At 37.2% G+C, this 23,063-nt stretch overlaps 1 protein-coding gene across 8 annotated transcripts in view; it reads right to left on the bottom strand.

Annotated features, from left to right (window-relative positions):
* Nucleotides 1-8,969: 8,969 nt before the first annotated feature.
* The window catches only part of FCHO2 (FCH and mu domain containing endocytic adaptor 2), a 95,498-nt gene continuing 81,404 nt past the window's right edge, over nt 8,970-23,063 (bottom strand). For 7 of the 8 annotated variants that reach the window (XM_054053701.1, XM_054053703.1, XM_054053706.1 and 4 more), the window contains 6 exons: nt 22,530-22,685; nt 19,500-19,632; nt 16,606-16,805; nt 14,417-14,481; nt 11,900-12,064; nt 8,970-11,683 (listed from right to left, as the gene is read on the bottom strand). In XM_054053701.1, coding sequence (XP_053909676.1) covers nt 11,661-11,683; nt 11,900-12,064; nt 14,417-14,481; nt 16,606-16,805; nt 19,500-19,632; nt 22,530-22,685 — 742 coding nt within the window. In that variant the 3' untranslated portion in view covers nt 8,970-11,660. Of the gene's footprint in view, nt 11,684-11,899; nt 12,065-14,416; nt 14,482-16,605; nt 16,806-19,497; nt 19,633-22,529; nt 22,686-23,063 lie in introns of those variants that run through there. The other variant, XM_054053709.1, reaches the window with a different exon arrangement.

Raw genomic sequence — 23,063 nt, 5'->3', positions numbered from 1 at the left:
TACTGTTCATAATCTATTGGAGGCTTTCTGTGACACGTTTCTTAGTCAAGACTAAATCATCTACTGGACACAAAAATTAGACCATTTAATTTTGTGATACGGCAACTGGGGGAAGGAAAAATTTTCCAGAGTGTGATTTTTTTGGGGGAGAAGGGGAATAATAAGTCCTAATGAATTGTGATTAGTTCAGTGGTCCATTTTTTATTTTATTTTTTTTTAATACTTATAATGAAATCTCATTTCTTTTTAGGCGAAAGTTACCAGGCTGATCATCACTTTTTATCTCTTTTACTTCGTTGCCTGTACATTTTCCATCTAGATTCTCATTATTTCAGTGTCTAATCAGCTCTTTCTAAGCAAATTTTATGTTCTGATCATCCTCCATGATATTTAGCTTTGTTTCATTTGTACAGGGGAAAATCCTCTTTGAATTTGGTTTCATTTCTCTTGAACACTTGGGACTTGGATATAATTGAAAAGATAAATCTGACTAACAGTGAGCTGTGGCTGGGGAAGGTGATCAGGTTGTGCTTGCTGTTGAAGTTTTGGCCCCATGCACTCTCCTCGTAGCAGAAGTGGGTGCCATTTAGGTGCTTAGCGATCACAACAGGTTGTTTGAAGACAAGATTTAGAAACTCCAGATATATAGCATGTGAGAGTGGCTTGAAGGAGATGCTGTCTTTTGATTTCTTAACAATTTTTTCTCTGGTTCTTTACAGGACTCCTCCTTTTTTTTTTTATCTAATACTGAGCATTTGGAGAGGTGCTGTGAAGTAGGATATGCAAAATATGTTGGTGGCACATCAGTGCAGCTTATGATTGCAGAGATCTTGCTTCCAGCTGTTTGTATTTATGAAGTTCCTGAGAGCACTGGCTTTTGTGTGGAATTCGCTGCTCCATGAACTGTTGAAAACGTTCAGTAAGTGCGGTATGTAAGTGGGTTGCTTTCAAACAACAGAAATTTATAGCAGGCCTAATAAATATTTAGAGAGGAGGAATTTTGTAGTGAAATTCAATTTCACTGTATTTCATTGAACAAGGTTAACTGATTTTTGTGGATAAATAAAATAAGCTATGTAAAGTTCAATTTGCCTGCTGATATCACCAGGCCACACGTCAAATAAAGGTTTCATCACACTGGGCATGCTTTCACGTACAGCACATCTCTCAAAAGATATAATGATGCCTTTGATTAGATATATAGAGAGCTGAAGGAGATGTAAAAATTCTGTAAGTAGATTACTGTATACTCTCCCTTAGTAATGCAATTTTGACACATTGTGTTCTTTTCTTCAACATTTTTTCTTGATTTTATCTGAAGCAGACACATGAGCATAGAGCGTAAGGTGTTTCTGTTGTGTAAGCAATTGATCCAAACTTCGGATGATGCTTTCCAATACTGTTCATGTCAGTTTACAAGTTTTCTTTCTGGGGTAATATTTGAAGGATATGTACTCTTAGTTTCAAAATAGGGTTGAACTGCATTCTGATGGATCCATAATTTAAAAACAAACAAACAAACAAACAACAAAACACTCAAAACAACAGAAAACCCTACAGGTACTATTTTTCTGGTCCTTCAACAAAGAAGTTATAAACCTGGAAGGATTATTTTTTGGAATTGCATTTATGTGGTCCTCAAGAATTGCTGGTAAAAGTTACAGCCCATAAAGCACTGCAGTTTTCTTGCACAGCCTGTTAAGTGCAGGCCATAGAAATTTCTGTATTACTTCACCCTTAAATTAGAGCACGTCTTAAAAAGTTACACAGCCTTTGTTTTAAAATCAAGTGGCTAAAGAATCTAGCATAAGGCCTTTTGGTCACACACAGGTGCATTTCACCTTTCCTTTACAATACAGTGCTGTTGCAGTACATGAAATGCTGTTTTACTACTTATGTTTATATCAGCTCAAATCACTGGTGTCCTGTTCCACTCATTTTGCAAGTCCTGTGGCCTTTTCAGTACTCTCCATATTGGCTCTAAAGTAAGTTAAATGGTATAATATTAAGATTATTTTTAACATCTCTACGTCTGCATTTTAAATTTTAGTGTTTAAAAAAAAAACACCAAGAAACAAGGACTCAGCTTAATCATAGACAGTACTTTCACATAGGATTCTAAATGCAGTAGGTGGTTTTGGTATTCTTTTTTTGTAGGACTTTGCCTAAGCTGATTTTTTTTTTGTTAATATTTTGCTCGCTGTATCTAATTACTTTGCCATTATAGAAGATGAGAATTCATTTCTGTACAATCTCAAAAGTTTGTTTTCCTATATTGTGGAATTCATTATGACAGAAGAAGGGCAGGTTACTGATTCTTCTGAGTGTCCTAAGTGCATGCCTGTACGTGGCTGAATCCAGGCACTAAAGCTGGAAGCCTTTCTCTGACTAATGGTACCTATAGGATGCTGCTACTGCTGCACACCTAAGCCACTTGTCCCCCAAAGTGAAAAGTGTTTTAAGTGGCTGTGTGGCACCAAGGCTGTTTGATTCTTTCAAGTTCAGATTTTTCTTACTATTCAGGAAAATTGTAGCCAGAGGTAATTTCTGAAAGCCTTCAGATAGAGAGAAGGGGAGAGGGTTGGGTTATGTGCCATGAAGAAGAATCTCTGAATATAGGTAATATTTTTTTTCTGACATGTGACTTATTGTTATACCATGACTGACTGCAAGCAGGGAGTCACTGATAAGCCTTGGATTATCTGGATAAAGGTTCCAGAAACATAGGAAGAAAATGACAAGGAGACTGCTCCAGCAAGGTTTGTGTCCTCTCTGCATGGTAGCTGACTATACTATAGTGTATGGGATTGAGATCAGCTTTGTGGATAGAGCTCTTATTTAAGGGATAAGAATGTTTAGCTTGTTCCCACAGTACGTGCTTGAATCCCATCAGACAGCCTGTCTTTAAGGGCCTGATATTATCTGACACAGACACTGGGAAAAGATGGGTGGAGGTTTTAGGAAGATCTTTGGAGAAATCAACAACAGAAATGTATTCTGTCCAAATAAAGAAAAACTAAGGATCTTAGTATGTAGGGTAGAGAGTGTTGCTTCAGTTATGGATGAACAAGATTTAGGATAGGATGTAGGGAGGAGTAGTTTGCACTAGGTAAAGCTCAGAAATGACCTTTCGGTAGAAACTTTGCCTTCAGAATTCTTTTCTATAGGCAGATCTGTCACACTGGCCTATGCCTTTTCCAGCATTCTAGCTGAAGTAAAAGATGCCAGGTACCAAGTTTTGAGATGGAAAAGAATAAATGAAAACAAAGGCTTACCTCACTATTCCCGTGAGGTCAAGGGAGTAAAATTAAGCATTCCCCAGGGAATTAGCTTTTTCATTAGAAGGAAAATTTGAAGGAAGATGCTGAGGGTGGAGCTTCAATCAAGTTGGTGTGAAAAAAAAGGAGGAAATTAGTAAGGTAAGATTGGTAGTTAAATGGATGTTCACTGAACTAATGGAAGGTCCAGAAAGCCAATAGAGCCTGGTTGTATGGTAACTTGGGGAATGATTTGTTCCACAGAAATCACTTTTTTGGACCTTTTTATTGTAAACCCCCACATTTTAATCTCTGAAGAGTTCATTAATTTGTGCAGACTTCAGGTCTTTGAGCAGGGAAAATGGATAGATGATCTTCTGAGTCCCCCTCTAGCCTCAGCTCTGCAGATTTGTTGTCAGCAGTTCTGGCCCTAATGTCTTTTAAGAATAGTTCAAAAAAGTCCTTAGTTATCTCAAAATGATAGGTTATTTGGCAATTTGTTTGATCCTAAAGCCTCTTCCTGCCTATTTTATCTCATGATTATGTGGTGAAAAATGTTTATACATGAGATCTAGGTTTTTTTTTCTTTTCTCCGAAAAACCAAATGTTGTGTACTGCTAAATTGGGTATCTTACATAATCTTTTCTTTTTCTTTGACCTGATTACTCTTATGATCCAGATTTTCAACCTAATCCTAAATTAGTTTAAGATGTCTATTCAGTACTTTCATGAATGATGGTAATTATCTTAACTGTATTTTAGTTTTCTTACGCAGTTCTATATTACAGTTATTTGGATTGCCACTTTTTCCTTTTTTCTGTAACGGTGCAGAGTTAGCTTTCTTCTGATGTTCTAATAATTCCCAGCATTTTAAGACTCATTGAAATAAAAATTAATGGCCCATAGTATGGTTTTCTTGAATGTTGTTTATCTGATCTGTTGGTTTAAAAATATTTACCTTTAGTAGATGATGTGTAAACATCTCTCTTTAGATACTCTTGGATTGCAAAGTATTTTCACCATGTGACTACATAATCTAGATATCCTTTAAGAAATCTGACAAAATTTTTATTGAACACTTTCCTTTCTCCTTGTTTTGTGTTCTTTATAATTCTGGCATTTCAAGCTAGTGAGGGTCAAGCAACACAGTGGAAGTTAAACATTTGTTTGTTGTTGTTTTTCAGAAAAAAATCCTTTCTATTACCCTCAGTTAAAGTATCTACATTGACTTTCCTACCCCCTTTGTTTATGTGCTTTTCTTATCAATCTCTTACAGTTTATGACTTCAAGGTTTATAGCCCCTATTAAGAGAAGTCTTCCATTACATCATTGGAGCCAGCTGCTTTTAGTTCCCTTCTCTCGCTATGGTTTAGTGAACAGCTGAGCTGTGATCATGATGTGCTGCTGCCAAAAGGGGGAGAACTCATTCTCTACCCTTTCTCTGCTCCTAGGCTAGGAATTCCCATCGCTGGTGTTCGCCAGACCCTGCTGCAAGCTGTTTCAGTTGGATTAATTTAATATAAGTATTTTCTTTCTTTTTTTTTTTCCCTTCCTTTTTTTTTTTTTCTGGGTTTGATGTATGTCTGGTTGGCGAGTTGACTCATAGGTATGATGCATGCTGGTACAAGGTGTGGTGGGTGAAGATGTAGAGCAAGGCCTATGTCTTTTGGCAATATTGAACTGTTCAACTGGCTCATCATGAAGCTGTGGCTGAAGCCAGTTTGGTTGGTTTTAATTAGTGTAGGCATTTCAACCATGCTTTACGAGCACCTAGAAAATCTAAAAGGTGACCTTTCTAAGTACCACCTGCCCATACTGTTTGAACCTGATATAAACAATAAATGCAATCAAGTAGTGGTGACTTGGTTGTCACAAATATTTGTGCAATCCAGACAGGCAGCTTGAGATGAGGTGTAAGTTATGGTTCTTTATTTGGTGACTGCATCAGAGAGCCTTTCATTTATCTTTCTTTCTTTCTTTCCACAACCTCTATGCACCAGCCTCCAGTTCAGCACAAAGATGCAAGTGGAATGCGCACAAGATGCTGAAAGTATTTTCTGTAGAGAATACTCCGTAGTGAAGTCTGTGGAGAACACTGAAAGTTATGCCTGATGTGGTCTCATATTCATTTGAGTCATTATTTGCAAGCCTCTGATTAAACTGCGTTGTGTATCTACTGCAAACATACAATTCATGTGTGTCTTCAAATATAGGTAATGACAGCAATGCTGGGAGAGAGAAGGCAGCTTTGCTAAACATTCATGGTGAAAATACGGAGACAAGCACAGAGTGCTTTAAACTGTCTAAGAGAATAGAAGACCCTCTAACTAAAGGAAAATGTTGAGAAGAAATGTAACAAGAAATTTAATGCTGGTGGATAATCCATCTTTGGACTGGACAGATAAGTGACGGCAGATATTGTTGTTCACTATTAACACAAAGCAAGGATAAAAATATCCTACCGTTTTCTTAATTCCAGAAAAACACAACAGAAGAGATCACAAGGGCTCAAATATAGTAGCAGGAGATTCCAGGTGTTACCAGTTAACTTTTACAGGGTGGATGTAGAAAGGTGTCTCGTGTTTGAACTGCGCTGTATATGGCACAGTATGCTGTGAATCCTTTACTGCTTCCATGAAGAGAACATAGCAGGCTATTGGTACTGCTGGACAGAGGAGGAGGGACTTAAGATTCAAACCATATGGTAAAATAATGTCTTGTAGACTGTTGTGAGCGGGTGACATAGTGAACATGTTTTCTGGAAACTACTGCTCCTGCTGTGTGTTGGTACAAACACACACCTTTACTGATGACCTGAACAGGAGATGTAGCTGAGTCTTAGTTCCTTTTGGTTGGGTGCAAAGGTGAATGCTTAGATGAACTGTACTCCCCGCACTCAGTCAGCACTGAGTGCAGTAATGCCAAGTCCTGCTCACAGCTGCACAGAGGGCGCTGAACTTCTTGCAGGGGAAGACATCCTCCATGCTCTCCCACAGTATTAAACATACAACTTCAGTTTTGAGAAGGTTGAGGGTCTCCTCAGTTATCTTGCAAAATGCAAGAGAACAGCTATAGCGGCCCATCACCTTGACTTTTTCTTTTGGATTTTCAACTCCTTTATGGGAAAGTTGTGTCAAATACACATTCTCCCTCTTAATCTAAAGGGAACACTGGAGCCCACATTTGTTTTTCCAGTGTAATTTCCTTATTCTGTCTTCTGTGAGCGTAGTATTTGCTCTATACTATGTAGAGATGTCACACCAGAGTAACACTGTTTGTCTGAGACTGAGTTTCTTGAGATGTACAAGACGTAAGTCTTAAATAGAGAAAACTTCTGCATTTTAGAGCTTAAATAAAATCAAATCTATTTTGCCAGCTGAGTCATCAAATTCTGTTTTGTCACTAGAAGGGACATCCAGCCTGCTATTTGTTACCAAGTGACTCAGAAAATGGAAATGTGATTTCCATTTCCAAATGCGGTAGGAGACAAGCCACAGCAGCATTTGGCCTATACATGGGACTTCAGACAAATGTCAGCTACAGAGGTGGCTGATCAGACTGTGACAGTCCTCCTGTGCTCACATACTTAAGTACTTGCTGTGTGCTGTCAATCTAGGAACTGCACAGAAGTCAGAAGGGACTCATACGCAGAGGCTGAGGGATTCTGATGTGTGCTGGAAAAACTTGCGTTCAAGAATGAGGTCAGGTGCTTAGTCAAGAGCTGAAAGTTCTGTCTGTTTGGACTTTGGTTCTGTGTCAAAATCCACAGTCCTGTAAGCCTCCAGAGAAATACAGTGCAACCCAAGTGTAGGTAAATAACATATTTGGAGCTTGGGTTGTTGTGGTTTTTTTGCTTTTTTTTATTATTTTCCTTCCCAACTTGTGTTGGTTCATCCTGCCTGGATGCAATGTCTTAATAGTACAAACACTGGGACATTTTTAGTATTTCTGTATTGGTGATGACTATTAATATGTATAACCTACCAGTGACAGTTGTGGGAAGTGGAAGGGAAGGCTGTGGATACTATGCAAGGAGTTTATATAATTACAAAGCAGGAGGGGACATCTGGAGGGGAGAATCAGCAATTGTAAAAAATGGGCTACTTCATTTAACCACAATGAAGAAAGAATTGATTCATTGCTGAACACTTCACTACTGCTACCTTTCTGAAGCAGAAAAAATGACTTAGGAAATGAGAACTTTAGGAAGGCAGATCAGGTGATGCCAAGAGGAGAAGCTGAATTGTAATCAGAATGGTGAAGTTGGCATGACTTATGGCTCGTGATTATTAACCTAATTTACTAATAAAAAACAGCTGAGTTTTAATAATAATTAAAAAAGCTAAGTTATAGAGCAAAGCCTTTAGAAAGAAATACAGCTTGAACAATGGCAAACAAAATCACACTTTAGGTTATAATCCTTAAAATAGCCACCCCAGATTTAAAAAAAAGAAAAAATGCATTCCAAAGGAAGTGAAAGCAGCCACAGAAAATGCAGAATTTTAGTATTAAATGTTTATTAAGTAATTCAGAAGAGACCTCTTGTATTTCTAAGACTATTTTATTAAGACTGTATGCTTTCTATTGGTTATTGAATGAACTAAGGGAGAACTTAAAAATCAAAATGCGAGTAAAGGTGGAGGTAAACATTAAGTTTTGAGTTAAGAGGCCTGGTAATCAGTCCAATCAAGGGCACCACACAGTAAATATGTTGCACCTTGAACTGTTTTTAGCTTACTCTATCCTTGGAGAAATTCTTGAGTTTGTTCTTGCATGCTCTAAAGTAAATTGCCCTTTCATGACAACTGAAATGAAAACCAATTATCTAGCAATTCCAAGAAAACATAAGGTACACATGTATTAAGATGCCTATCTTAAGATTCTCAAACACACAAGACTTGAAATGTAATCCTTGTCATGATGCAAGACCTTGCTTTCTAATTAGATAGCAAAACCTGCCACACTTGTAACTCCTGCACTGTTCCAGTTGATAATCAAATACCTTGGCTCCTTCAAATACCTTCCATAAATATTATTTGGCAGTGGTACAGGTAGTCACTTATCCCTGAAAAACTACCTGATCATGTACTTAGATAATCACAAACCTGCTTGAACAGTACAAATCCTGTTTTCAGTAGTTGTGAGTGGGCACTGGCTTACAATAACAAAAGTCAAATGTTAACAGAAGTGCCACTGCAGTGATCTCCAACACTTGAGTTCAATGAATACTAGGAAAACTGAGCAGCACTGTACCTTTTTACATCCCTGACCAATAACTGAGGATGCTGGGGAGCAGAAAGGAAATGGCTTGTGAGCTCCCCATGCCAGAATCTGTTCTCTGGCCATTACTGAAGACAAACTACTGGGCTAGATAGACTATTTGATCTGACTGTTGGGCACTTGCATTCTTCAACCATGCCTTCCAGCATAAGATAAGAATCAAGCCCTTGGACTATTGCTCTCCAGCATGACCGGAATGGTACTTGTTGTAGTGATATCCAGCCAGCTGAGAAAGTCAATTTAATAAGTCATTACTTACTAAACTTACACAGGCTGTGGGATTAGTTGGAAAGAAACAGACTCAAGTGCATTTGTTCAGGTTCACCTTTTGTTTCTGTGCTTGCAGCTTAGAAGGACCATTCTCAGACCGCTGAAGTAGTACATAACTCATCTACTTTTCTGGACTGGTGGAACATGAGAAATCAGAAAGAATTACTTTAATCTTGCTACTGATTTTTATCTTGTGCACTCAACAAAACATAGGCTTATTAAGGAAGTTAGGGAATGTATAATATTTGATAACACTGTTTACAGAGAGCAGCTCATGTTTAAAATGTTGTGATTTTTCTGATAAACATATCCGAAGTTTTGCCTAATCTAAGATATTAATTGAACACAGCAATTTAGTAAAGGCATGAGTCACTATAGACATCTCAGGCATTCCAGTTTAGTAAATATGCAGATTACTTTGCAATCTTTCCACCCTTCTCTGTGGTGTTTTTTAAATACATAAAAAAAGTTCATATATTACCTCTACCCCTCAGCACTTAAAAATCAATTAATACTTTCAAAATGTTCAATACAGCCATAGTTTTTTTCTATCATCTTATTGTTTAGAAGCTCAGTGGGACTAACTGCAAAAGTATAGGCAATATAAATCAGTATTTAAATATATATTACATGTTTATTATGGGTGCAATTTTTTTTAGAATTACATTTTATGAAAAATCAGAGGTATTTACAATTTTTGTAAGATAGACTTGTGTGTTCTAATTTACAGTCTGATGTAGTAACAATTTCTAAAAAATCAGATTCTTTAGAGTTGTGTTTACAAATTAATTTTCTTAGGAGGCAGCTACAATGGGTATTGCGGTATACACAAGCAAGAACCAGCTTGCTACATACGATTTTTTTATCAGATAGCTACATGTACTGTTTACATTGTTTTTGAACTTCTTTACAGAAAGTCTATATAAACTGGTATGGCTTCAAAATTGTAACCTGCACCCAATGAAAATGTATGTATAATCACCTGAATGAAGGCTAGTTTAAAAGTGCTGAAACATAACTACTTCATTTAACTTAGAAATGAAAGTAATACTTGATTAAAGATAGCAATACAGTTTGGGTTTTTCATTAATAAAATATTGTCATGTTAAACACAGTTTGATTACAAAGCAGATTACAATTAAGATTCCAGTAAAAAGACTGTACCATTTTATGAGTTAGAAATTTAACATTCAATAAGATTAGCAAATTAAGATACAAATATCCCCTTCCAATGTACAGTACAGTATGTGCTTAGTGCTAACAAGGAACTCTCATCTACAAAAGTGTGTAGTATGCATTAGAATGTATGGAGCCTCTATAAAGCTTAATTTATTTTAAAGCTTTGGCAGTCCAATTCATTACTGGTTTGCATGAATTAGTTCAAGCACATTTAATTATTTTAACAGGAACTTGAAATAGATACTTGTATTCAAAATGCTCATATAAAGTTCCCATGTACAGATTATTGAATTATTTTGCCCCAACACTTTTGATTTCAGCATTGAAAAAACACTTGATAATACAATACATAGATGATTTTCTAAATTAGTGACTTGCTTTAAAAAATGTTACTAATGTGGCAAGCAGATTAGATGACAAAACAATATTAAAATTCATGGTTATATTAAAAAAAACCAACTAATACAAATGGCAGTACTTGTCATCCTGCTGCCATAAAATCCCCTTTAAAATTCCATTCCTCCTGAAGTACTATATTTACATTCACATCACACAACTCCAACAGCACTCAGTGTCCAAAGACTTGCAGTCAAAGTGAAGGGAAATGCTGTTTTCCTTCAAAAGTTTGCTTTTACCTTCTTCAGTAATTTTTCAGGATTCTCATCTTTGGTGACATTAATGTTACTATCTCAAAGGTTTAAAGTTCTGCATGGTGCATCTCCCTTTACTACAGCCACATTTATTGCAATTACCCCATCAAGAAGTAATCCAGTATTTTAAACCTTCTCTAAACAATTTCCAGTTTTGCCAATCTGCCGTTTAAACAAATCCCAGTCAAAGGAATTTTTATGAAGTTGTGTGTATTATACAAACACTGTGCTTTCTTGATGAAGAGCCAAACTTTGAAAAATGAAGTGAGGCATGTGAATACAAATTGGATAGGCACAGGCTCTTTTTTAAAGGCACAAATGTTATGCAATTCATATAAAAATAAATTAAATCTACAGCATTTATTCAAACAATCACAATGCCCATAAAACTTACTTACTGCAGAAGTAAATCTCTGCTGTCTTTTGCAATTTTGTAACACATTGCACTTAGGAAAAAACCCTATACAGAACAACTTACATGTTAATATTATATGGCACATGGGCATTGAGTTACATTTCTTTTATACATCTCTAACTCAGCTGTTTTTGTGGCGTGAGTGGCTAGAAGAACTACATGAGACTTCCCTCTGTTTTCTTTAAAAACAGGCAATCAAAGAATCTGAAAAATGAGTATTACCTATGGAAAACTCAAATACTTTTAACTTGCTCTCCTACACTTTTAGGTTTTAGTTTTTACAGTATAACATAAAATTTCATACTTCCATTACAACTATGGATTGCTATTTTGACTTCATCTATATAAATTTACTAAAATCTCAACAAATTTTCCCAAATATTTCAGTTGATAATTTACAGACAGTGTTGAAGTTAACTTCAGTGCTATTATAAAGTAATAAAAAGTTTGCAAAATGACTTTTAAAAGTGCATTTTCTGTTCTGTAGTTCAGCCTCAAAGTAGGGCAACATTTTGAAAAAGTTAATGCATGTTAAAATAGTGTTTGAAAAGTAGAGAGGGCAGAGTGAGCTTCTTACACTCTGTTGATCCAATGACTTCCACAGGTATATCAGCAGTCTGCCATATACCGTCCTGAAAAATAAAGATAATTTTTTTGGCAGTCAATAGATAAAATAGATTTTTCCAGTATTTATCTGAGTAATTATGGAAAATCAAAAAATCTGTGAAACAGTTTTCAGCCATGTTATACTGCAAATTAATCACTGATTTAACAGTTTCATATTATGTAATTTAACACTATAGAACACATAATATAAATTGGAATATATAAGCATGTCAGTGTCTTACCAGTGGCAAATCTCTTCTTAAGGAGGGAAAGCCGATAGCCAGTGCCTACAAGCTCTACATCTACTCCTGAGAGGGTGCTTCCTTCACTAATGAATTGCACTGCAAGTGTTGCTGGTTTACTGGGTCCTTCTGAAAGTTCAAATTTTGCCCTGAGGGATCCAGAACCTATAAAAACAAGAAAACTGAAAAGCTAGTTGTTTTGCAAGACCACCCAAAATTTTTAGTAGTAAGAAATGAAGTTCTTTTCATAGTGGCAGTCCTACAAAAATTTTCATGAGAGATGAGAGTACAAGTCTATTTTTTTCCAATATTCTGTTTCAGACAATGACTAGTGAATGATTTCAAGAGAAACAATATGCATTTCTGCAAGATTATACAGGATATGTGTGTAAGACAGCCTGGTAATCTTATATTACTTGAAATATCTAATTGGTCCTTATAATCATAATTGATGCCTGCTGGTCTGTAAGTACTTACTACCACCTATAGCACATATAATACTTTTCATTAGCATATTTTAAAGTACATCAGAATATTAAAATATTGTCATGCTCTGCCTGCATGAATGTACATGAACAAAAATGTTGGAAGAAATGAACCTGTACAGTAATGTAACCACAGGAAATAATTTCCTGTTTTTCTAATAAAGGCAAGATCTAATTCAATACTCTTCCCCACAAATTTCTGTTGATTTTTCAGACAGTGGTGAAGTGTCACTTTGGTGATATTATAAAGCAGTTATAAAGCAGTAATAGTTCAAAATTACTTTAAATGCATTTCCGTAGCCAATGCGAGGCATTTAAAAAACCCCACACATTGTTACTAGCCTCTTTTTCTAGTTCTTAAACAAGTCTTTTCTCATTGTTGCAAAATATGCTGGGGAAAATGAGATTTAAATAATTAATAATGGAATAATGAAAGCAGAGTATTTTTACTCCTTTAACAAGTTACTTACAACTTGCTACTCTTAATTAATAGGAACTGATAAATGACAAAGTCAGTAACTAAAATGTTACTGGTGTAAAAAGGGGAAGGCTTAAGGTCCATTTGGCTTAAGGTCCATTTCATTACTTCAGTAGGTCTGTGGAGCTTCCACTTCAAGTATGGAAACTCATATATTCAAGTGCTTGAAAATTTGTTTACTGTTTTATCTGTTTACAATTGACAGCTTACATAATGTGACATTTGTCCTAGTATTAACAATGTTTATGCAACTTCTCCGTTTGTTTTGGTAACTGTAAGACCAGCTATTATCACTTTCTTTTAAACTCTGAATTTTAAGTTCTATGTGTTTATATTTGAAGAAAAGGAGAAGAAAGATGGTGGGAAGAAAAGGGAATATAGCAGAAGCAGTGGTATATGTGCAATTCTGCTGAACACGTACAAAATGCAATCCACATCACTGGCAGCCCGTTTATGCTGCTCTGAAGGTGTACAGTAGCTCTTAATTTGGCTATATTTTTATGATTTTTTTCTTATAAAAGAAGCTCCACAATTTGAAAAAGGAAAAAAAAAAAAAAAGGAAAAAGAAGGCTATTCCTATGTAACTATAGTGTAAGACAAAAGGCAAAGAACTGTGAGGTTGTCGAATGATGAAATCCACCAGACTACAGCCACAACCTTTGTCACATCAAGTTCTCTCTGATTTTGTTTGATGATGACCACAACTTTGCAGCCTTTGCAGGAGCAGAAGATGTCTTCCCTTTCCAGGCTTCTGGTTTCTGTATTAAGCCAGTTGTATTTACAAGCGAGTGGTTTCATAATGCCCTTCATTAAATTCTTAGCAGAGCTAAAGTACTCTCCTTTACACATTAATTTCTCCACAGAGGCTTTGACAATGAGATACATGCCTCCCTTTGGTCCCTGTTTTTCTGGTTCAGAAAAATATTGCATCTGCAAAGGCTGAAATGGCTGTGATATCAACTGGACCTCAAAGAAAGGTAGCGGGGCGGAGGGCAACTACCAGCACCTTACCATATACTATATAAATTATGACTCTGAGTGGATATGCACAGATTTTTTTTTTCTGGAGTTGTATATGGTCTAAACAAAGAACCTTAAAGTTCTGGTCAAGAACTTTATTGTTGAGCCTATCTTAGTATAGGACTTTTGGATTTTTTTATTTCTTCCTTCTAGTTCTTCCACTTAACTATTTTTACTCTATTTCAATTGTCTGAGTGTGAAAAGACACAGATATTAAACACAGTCTCCCTCAAACAACTGCTTATTTCCAAATAGAGTTGATGTAATAATTTTTTACCCAGTCTAAACTCTATTTTAGGGCTACTAATTGCTTTCAGGGGGCTTCACTGTTTTTCCTCTTATAAATAATTAATAAATTTATATTTGACATCTCACTGTTAATGAAATCTCTTAGGAGGAAATTCATTGAGAAGAAGGTGAACTGGTAAACGATACAGAAGTCAAAGATGTATGAACAGGGTGTAGACACTAGAACAGTTACCTTTCTACTGATTTTTTTTTTGTGCAAGAAAACAAAACAAGAGTTAAACTTGCCTCCATTCTCAGACTTCTCTGAAATGCTAGATATTTTCCAATATGCTTTCATCTGGTCTGCATTCCTGTAAAAGAACAGTAGGTCAGTTATAAGCACCAATTTTTAGCACATTATTTCCATAGATTTACACTGGTATGTTACAGATATCTCTAAATGGAGGTTAATAAAGATACTTGATAATTTTAAGGTAAGTTTGTGGACAACTATACAAACCAAACAGGAGAAAGAGAAGGGTGTGTCTGTATTGCCTCAGAGCAGCAAAGCTCAGACATACACACCATCTTTTTACACAGTTAACGCTGTCCTATGTAAGGGAATGGGGTATGCCCATTTGCCGGTGATGGATAAACTCCACAACTCAAAATCCTCTGTAATTTCAAAGGCTAAGGACAGGCCAAACACTCTGGAAGCAGCTTGAAACCTGTGTCGTGGTGCTTCATGATGATGGTACAAGGGGAAGCAATGCTGATTGCATTCCCTTATGTCAGATTCCTGGCTGTATGAATTTTATTTTATTTCTGTTCTAGTAAAACTAGTTGGTGTAAGTGATGCAGGGTTTAAGTTAACTTCTGACATTGTAAAGGAGCAGAAAAGGGGCACCAGCCACCAGAGTTTCTAAGCTAACATGGCGTTTTAACTCCTGGAGCACTTTGCAGTAGTTCCATTAAAGGAAAATAAAGCTGAGTGGCGTGAAGTGCTGATAGGTTTGAAATAACTTTTGGCATTGGTGTAGCAGGAGTGAAATCCTCAAACAAGTAGCACAGATGGTAGCAGTTACTTGCAGGAGATCAAGTTGTAAAACTTTTATTCAAAAAACCCAAACTCCAATTCATTAACCAAACAGCTGACCTTATTTTTTGTTATCATCAGCTTTCCAGGCTCAAAATTCTGGCCTCAGGTAGCTGCTGAGGTGAAAGAGAATCTGGGCTCAAGTCCCTTAATTTGATGAATCTGTAATGAAACCACCACTGAGTCTTGCTAACAGTAGGTGTTTCTGGGTGGGTGTTCCTGCTTTCATTCAGGCTTCCTTACAGAGAGGCTTCAGGAAGAGGCCTGAACAAAGAGTATGGCTTCACCAGATGCTCTAGTCATCTTGCATAGACACAATACTGAATTTGCCCTTGTTCAGAATTAGCTGAAGGTGATTCAGTTAAAAGTATTGTTCCATTAAATATGAACTCAAGAAAGATTCAGTCTTGCCAGGATTTTTTTTTTCCACTTGCTACTTTGTAAAATTAACACACTTAAATGTATTGCCTCCAGAAACATCAGAACCTATCTGATAAATGCATCAGGTTTATTTATCTTCTGATCATTGCTTCATAAAGTAAACTGATCTATAAGTAAAACAGTTAACAAAGCTTGACTTCCTTCAACTTGGTACTCTTTGACCTCTTGGAAATACGGAGCCTAGGAATTACATTACAGCTGGGCAAGTAGCTGCATGTTGCCAAACCACAGCCACAGTGGTTGAATTCTGCTCCCTTTTTGCTCCAAGGATGTACTTATCTGCTCAGTCCCACTACATTCTGCTTGTTTTCACAAACTTGTAGAAACATCATTACCTGACATTTGTTTATCGCTTTCAAATACTACTCTAAATTTAGGCTTTGAGGGTGGCAGCAGTGAGTTTCTAGTCAGATATTATCTGCATGACACGTGAAATGAGAGACAGAGCTACTTGGCTTATGAAGACCTCCTCCATTACTGAGGTTTGTTTTAAAACCATTTCAATTATAAGCAAATTGTTAAGCTAGAACCATCAAGAAATCTTTTTAAGAACTCTATTTCCTTTAATGTCTCTGTAGATACATATATACGGATATATTTATATACAAAACCTGGTTTTCAACAACAAAGATATTTGGATTTCAAATTACTGTATTAAAAATTTTGATCTTCTCTATTAGCCAAAAGAAAGTAAATACTGGATTATTATTACACAGGCTTGTATTATTATTACACAGGCTTGTATTATTATGTAGTTGGAATGGGTGCATATCATGTCACTAAAAATGCAAATTGGCTGCACATGATCTGTTTTGGACCAGAAAATGTTCTAAACATCTAATATTACAGGTTTTATCAAGAAAAATAAATCAGCTGTTTCTTCTAATGAAATTTTTCAGACTATGACACTAATGCATACACTGAAATCAATCTGAAACAATAAAAGTACTAATATTACCATTTTGCAGGCGGAAGTGACTGCATGTTTGTTACTCCTCCATCTACTGGTACCACAACCTGGACATTAGACAGCACACTAGGGACGTTCATAGACTCTGGATTGTACTTGTAGTCCACTCTCACATCAGTAGTGCTGGTATTACATTTCCAGTAAGTTGCAAGATTCAAGGGAGTGGACTGGATGCCATTTGAAGACACCTGTAAAAGAGCAAAACATTGAAAGCAACTGAATTAAAGTATTTCTCTTCTGGGCAGAATTAGGGAATGATGGTAACAAATATAACTAAATGCTGAAAAAAAAAAATCAAGACAACAATTGACGTCTGATCACAGAATTCTGAAGACTGTTGCAGCCTACAGCAATTCCTGTTCTTTTAATTTTAAATTAAAATCATTAAAGAAAAGTTTTAAACTCCCTCTGGCCCTTGAGGCTTCTTCCTGTTCTGGCTCTTATAAGTCAAAATAGTTTTGTTTTAGTCTTGTGTTTTGCCTCACATAAGAAACATGCTTGTGGCAAAATGACTTAATCCTCAGCAGCTGCGTGCCATACCAATTCAGCTGCCCAAGCAGCCAGCAGCAGAGGCCAATACCTGTCATTATGGGATAGGCAGCCACCAAAACAGTTCTTATCTTTTCAAAGCATTCTTTTCCTACTGCAGGAGCGTTGGGTGCTGCTCCTTCTGTAACTGAGCTTGTGTTACCACCCTGCTGCATGTCTATCACCTTCCTAGTTTACTTGAGGAATCTTCTGTGTCCTGGTGCTCCCTCTCAGCTTTTCTTGGCAGCCCAGAACCTTTCTATCTGCAAGGGCTTCCACATGCCAATGCCTCATTTTTCCCCAGTGGTAGAGATATTAAATAGATATCATACTTCCACAGTACTAATTTCTGCAATCCAAAGAAATACTTTGTTCCTTACATCTTTCTCAGGAATTCTGTATACCTAATATGCTTTTTATAGATTCAGTATACCAAAATTTTAAGCTACATTGGTAAGATATGGAAATGACAATGGTATTAATAGCTAAACTTACAGATTCTTTTGGGTTTTGATGTGGACAATTATCTCATTTCAATGTAGGCCTATTCTCAATTTGAGGTGAGTCTGTCTGTCTTGAATTTTCATGAAGTTTTTTTGTTTGTTTTTTTGACAGCAAGAATATCTTCTCACAGATTCACAGAATAATTGAGTTTGGAAGGGACGTCTCGTCCAAGGCCCATGCTTACGCAGGGCCACTTTAAGTCAGCTGCCCAGGACCATGACCAGATAACTTTTGAGTATCTCCAAGGATGGTAACTCCTCAGCCTCTCTGGGAAACCTGTGCCAGAGCCTGGTCATCCTCACAGGAAAAAAAGTGTTTCTTGATGTTCAGAGGGAACCTCCTGTGTTTCTGTTTGTGCCCATTGCTTCTGATCCTGTCACTGGGCACCAATGAAAAGCGCTTGGCTCCATCTTCCTTACATCTCTCCCTTCAGCTATTTGTACACATTGATAAGATTGCACTCTAGCCTTCCCTTCTGCAGGCTGAACAGGCCTTGCTCTCTCACCTTTCCTTGTGGGAAAGATGCTCCAGACCCACCACCATCTTTGTAGCCCTATTATGTCCATATCTCTCTCACAACGAACAACACGGAACTGGACACAGGTGCAGAACACTGTACTGCAGGTGCAGCTTCACCGCTGCTGAATAGAGGGGAAGGATCCCCTTTCTTGATCAATCAGTAATACTGTGCCTAATGCAGCCCCAAAGACCATCTGCCACCTTCGCAGTAAGGGCACATTATTGTCTCATGTTCAGCATGATGTCTCCCAGGACCCACAGGTCCTTTTCTGCCAAGCTGCTTTCCAGGTGGGTGTCCCCCAGCATATATCAATGCATGGGGTTGTTCCTCACCAGGTGCACTACTTCTTGTTGAAGTTCATGGTATCCTGTCAGCCTATCTCTCCAGCCTGTTGAGGCCTCTCTGGAGGGTGACCCTCTTGTGTATCCAGGGGTCCCTCAGAGTCTGGTGTCATCAGCAAACTTGCTGAGTGTACAGTCTACCCCACCATCCAGATCATTAATGAAGATGTTAAATTTAGGACTGCAAACTTAGTAATAACGCCTGGGATATCCTGCTAATTCCTGGCATCCAATTAGGCTTCATGCTGCTGACCATTACCATTTGGGCCTGGCCATTCAGCCAGTTTTCAATCCATCTCAGCATCTGTTTATCCAGCCTGTACTTCAGGAGTTTCTCTATGTGGATGCTATGGGAGGCAGTATCAAAACCCCTCCTAAAGTCTAAGAGTCTAAGCAGACAATATCCACTGCTCTCCCGTCATCTACAAGGCCAGTCATTTCATCAACGATGTTTATCAAGTTGGTCAAGTACAAATTTCCCTTGATAAATCCATGCTGATTACTCTTGGTAACCTTCTTGTCCTTTACATGACTATAAATAGTTTCCAGGATGAGATGTTCCGCTATATTGTGAGAGGTGAGAAAATAATTTGTTCTCATATGTTACAAATCACCAGCTGCAGCATCCAAAATTTAAGCAATTACAAGATCAAGGACAGCACAATTACAAACTCAAACAAACCTCGACAAAACCCCCTAAATTCAAGGAAAACTTGGCTTTGCTAACAAATTCCCAAAGAAGCAGAGTTTTTATGCTTGCACACACGAATTCACAGGTCATGAATCCAGGTAATGAAGCATAGCAAAAATGCACTAGGCCTGGGCAGAGCCTATTCACTGTAAACAGTGACATACTCAGAAGTCGTCCAGATGAGGGATGACAGTTCACATGCATGGTAGCAGGCAAGAACAATTCTTCTAATTTCTGTGTAGATAGGAAATCTGCCAGACTTCCTTAAAAAATTCCAAAGGGGAAAAAAAGTATTTACCTGATACTTTAAAACATCCACATTGTAGTAGGATGCAGATGGATTCTGCTCTGATAATTTCTTGAGGTAGACAGTTATAGCTTGCATGTTCATCCAAAAATCCTTAGTACTGGAGTCACTTTGTGACTGATCACTACAAAGAAAAAGAAAGGTCAGAAGGCAAAACTGAGTTGTACTATTTTGGATGTATAAAAATTATTATATTTCCACTTTTATTTCAAGCACAAATTTGTACTAATGCTTTATAACACATGAATTTATATTCCTAAATACTAAGACAAATTAACTGCTTGTTGAATCTGATAAAAATTCTCCTACCAGCCTGTGAAGCAGTGAGTTTCCTCCACTGATGATAACAAGATGGAGTTAATGCTGAATTTGGAGTTTACATTTAATAAAACACAATGTTAATACAATTAGGTGCTGTGAGGATGTGTGGGAGCTGGAAATGTGTTATTTGAAAAGGAGTGTTATCCCAGTTGAAATCATAATTAGTTTGGATTATGACACAGCTTCACTAATGCATTCTATTAAGACTTGTGCTGCATGTGTTACCATACTTTCACACATTTGTAGAGAGTGTAAGTGTTCAAAAATTTTTCAATTAATTTTCAACTTATTTTAAGCAATTGATTCTAATATACTTATAGGTGCATTCAATCTTATTAACAATTTATTGAACAGACTGAACCGCTGGGCCGAGACCAATGGCATGATGTTTAACAAGGCCAAATGCCAGGTCCTGCACTTGGGGCATAACAACCCTATGCAGTACTACAGACTAGGAGAAGTCTGGCTAGAAAGCTGCACAGAGGAGAAGGACCTGGGGGTGTTGGTTGACAGCCGACTGAACATGAGCCAGCAGTGTGCCCAGGGGGCCAAGAAGGTCAATGGCATCTTGGCTTGTATCAGAAATGGCGTGACCAGCAGGACCAGGGAAGAGATTCTCCCTCTGTACTCGGCACTGGTGAGACCGCACCTTGAGCACTGTGTTCAGTTCTGGGCTCCTCACCACAAGGAGGATGTTGAGGCTTTGGAGCGTGTCCAGAGAAGAGCAACGAAGCTGGTGAGGGGGCTGGAGAACAAGTCTTACGAGGAGCAGCTGAGAGAGGTGGGGTTGTTTAGCCTGGAGAAGAGGAGGCTGAGGGGAGACCTTATTACTCTCTACAACTACCTGAAAGGAGGTTGTGGAGAGGAGGGAGCTGGCCTCTTCTCCCAAGTGACAGGGGACAGGACAAGGCGGAATGGCTTCAAGCTCTGCCAGGGGAGGTTCAGGCTGGACATCAGGAAACAATGTTTCACAGAAAGCCTCATTAAGCACTGGCAGAGGCTGCCCAGGGAGGTGGTTGAGTCACCTTCCCTGGAGGTGTTTAAGGGATGGGTGGATGAGGTGCTGAGGGGCATGGTTTAGGGAGTGTTAGGAATGGTTGGACTCGATGACCCAATGGGTCCTTTCCAACCTAGTGATTCTGTGAGTCTATATCATTTCTATATGTAGCTAAGATCACACATGACCACAGAAGCAAAATCCTGTCTGGGAGCTACAGGAGCATGGTGTTCTGCAGCTCAAGAATGTTTTCAGCTCTGGTTGCATCAGGTTAATTTTCAATAACGATGAAGCTTTCAAGAAAACTGATTCAAAGGCAAAATTCAAATCACTTAAGAATCAAAGACTTCCTCTGAATGCCTGCGAATACAGTGAGGAACTCCATCCTTAAGAAGGAGTACAAACTGCACCTGCAGAATGAAAGCTGACAATGAGCATGTACAACACAGTAAACATAACCACAATGTGTTGAATGTCCTAGAACATTGACTTACATACCAGTAGTCTGTCCAATTTACTTAGAATTTAGTTCTCAGTACACTGTTGTGATTAATGAAATAGACACTTACATATCACCACAGAGGGCTCCACAACTTACATAACTGGAACTAGTAGAAAATCTTTCTGCTGCTCCACAACCAAGTGCAATTTGAATCAGAAATTCTGATGTCAACAGAAAAACTTTATGATGTGTCACTAAAAACTTTAATCTCTATAAATATCAGGCAAATTATATATGATGACAAGTCAAATTATTACCATATAGCTTTAACTTCATAAGTAACCACTACAGGCATCCTTTCTAGTTAAAGTGTTACAGCACTCAGACAAGAATATTAGACATTTTTACTGTTTTCAAAATTATACTTTTTTGGTATAATTCACTCTGTCAGATATAGCTCTGCTAACATTTCAGTTATAATCTATCAGGACAAAAAGTGATTAAATTTAGTTTTGTATGAATCATTCATTATATTAAGTATGAATGATCAAAACGAAATTAAATAAATAGATGCATGTGTTTTGATTATTTATTTCAGTTAGGTAAAAAAAAGGAGCATCTAAAAGCATTTAATGTTTTCAAATAATTTCTCCAATAAGTGAAATGGAAACTGCTCAGCTGAAACAGAACTCTGCTAAATAATTACAGCTTTTATAACTGTTATTTGAAAAACGTTTTAAAAAGCACTGTGATTTCAAACCATTATGCCATTCAATCAGCAGCCTTTTTTCTTAAGAACTGTCCCAAGCATGCTGCTACACAGCTGAGAGATTTAGTTATGTAAAGGATCTGATCTACTGTAGAAATTATACAGCTTAAAAATATACTAGTGAGTGGCAAATAAGACTAGACATAGCTCCTGCTACTTGTTTTCCATTTAAGCTGACTGTTCCATCATTTAGTCCTACCATTGTTTCTACTGTATAAAGTACTAATTTATAAAATGCATGTAAAAACACAGCTACATTTACAAATTATGTTTTTATGATTCCTGTTATACTTGGCACAAGTTTCAGGTCCAGAAGTCTTGGAGATTTTTAATGGTGGCAGTGGAGAAAACTGAGGTGAACAAGATTAATTCAGAAAATTAAATTATGTGTAAGTAAATCAATAAGACTGCAGAGAATTCTGATTTACATATACAACAACTCACATTTTACAAATCATGTAGTTTACTATTATATTGAAAAAAATACAAAACCTGTATACTAGTTGTGCATTTGGAAGAATCTGCTCTAGTTTGTTTGTATTCTTTACCCTGAAGCAGAGCACAGCTGGAGATGGGTTGCTGGTGAAGACTTTAATAATTCCACTTGGGAAAGATACTGTCATATCACCAGTAATCTTCACAATGCATCTAGAAGAGAATGAAAACATCAGTTTCATTGCAACTCATTAACTGCCTAGCTTTAATACTAACTTTAAATCTGTACTTTAACAATCTGATGAACTGAATTAAAAACAGAAAAATCAAATGAAGGTCATGTGGCACTGTGACAATGTACTATCACTTTCAACTTGGACATTACATGAAATAAGTAAAAAGTTTAGCAGGTTAAGCATACAGTAGTCTTGGTGGATAATTTTCAGGCTTCAAAAACACGACACAATCGTGCTTAGGCAAGGCCTAAGCAGCATAGCAAGGGATGTGACAGAGGGAATGAGGTGCTTTTAGCTGTCCAAATTTACATGTAGCACCTACCCAACCATGATAAAGCCCCTTTTCCTTTTCAGT

This window comes from Cuculus canorus, chromosome Z (genome assembly GCF_017976375.1).
Source record: "Cuculus canorus isolate bCucCan1 chromosome Z, bCucCan1.pri, whole genome shotgun sequence".
NCBI lineage: Eukaryota > Metazoa > Chordata > Aves > Cuculiformes > Cuculidae > Cuculus > Cuculus canorus.
Note: the sequence above shows the minus strand (reverse complement) of the source record. Positions and strands in the feature narration are given on the sequence as shown.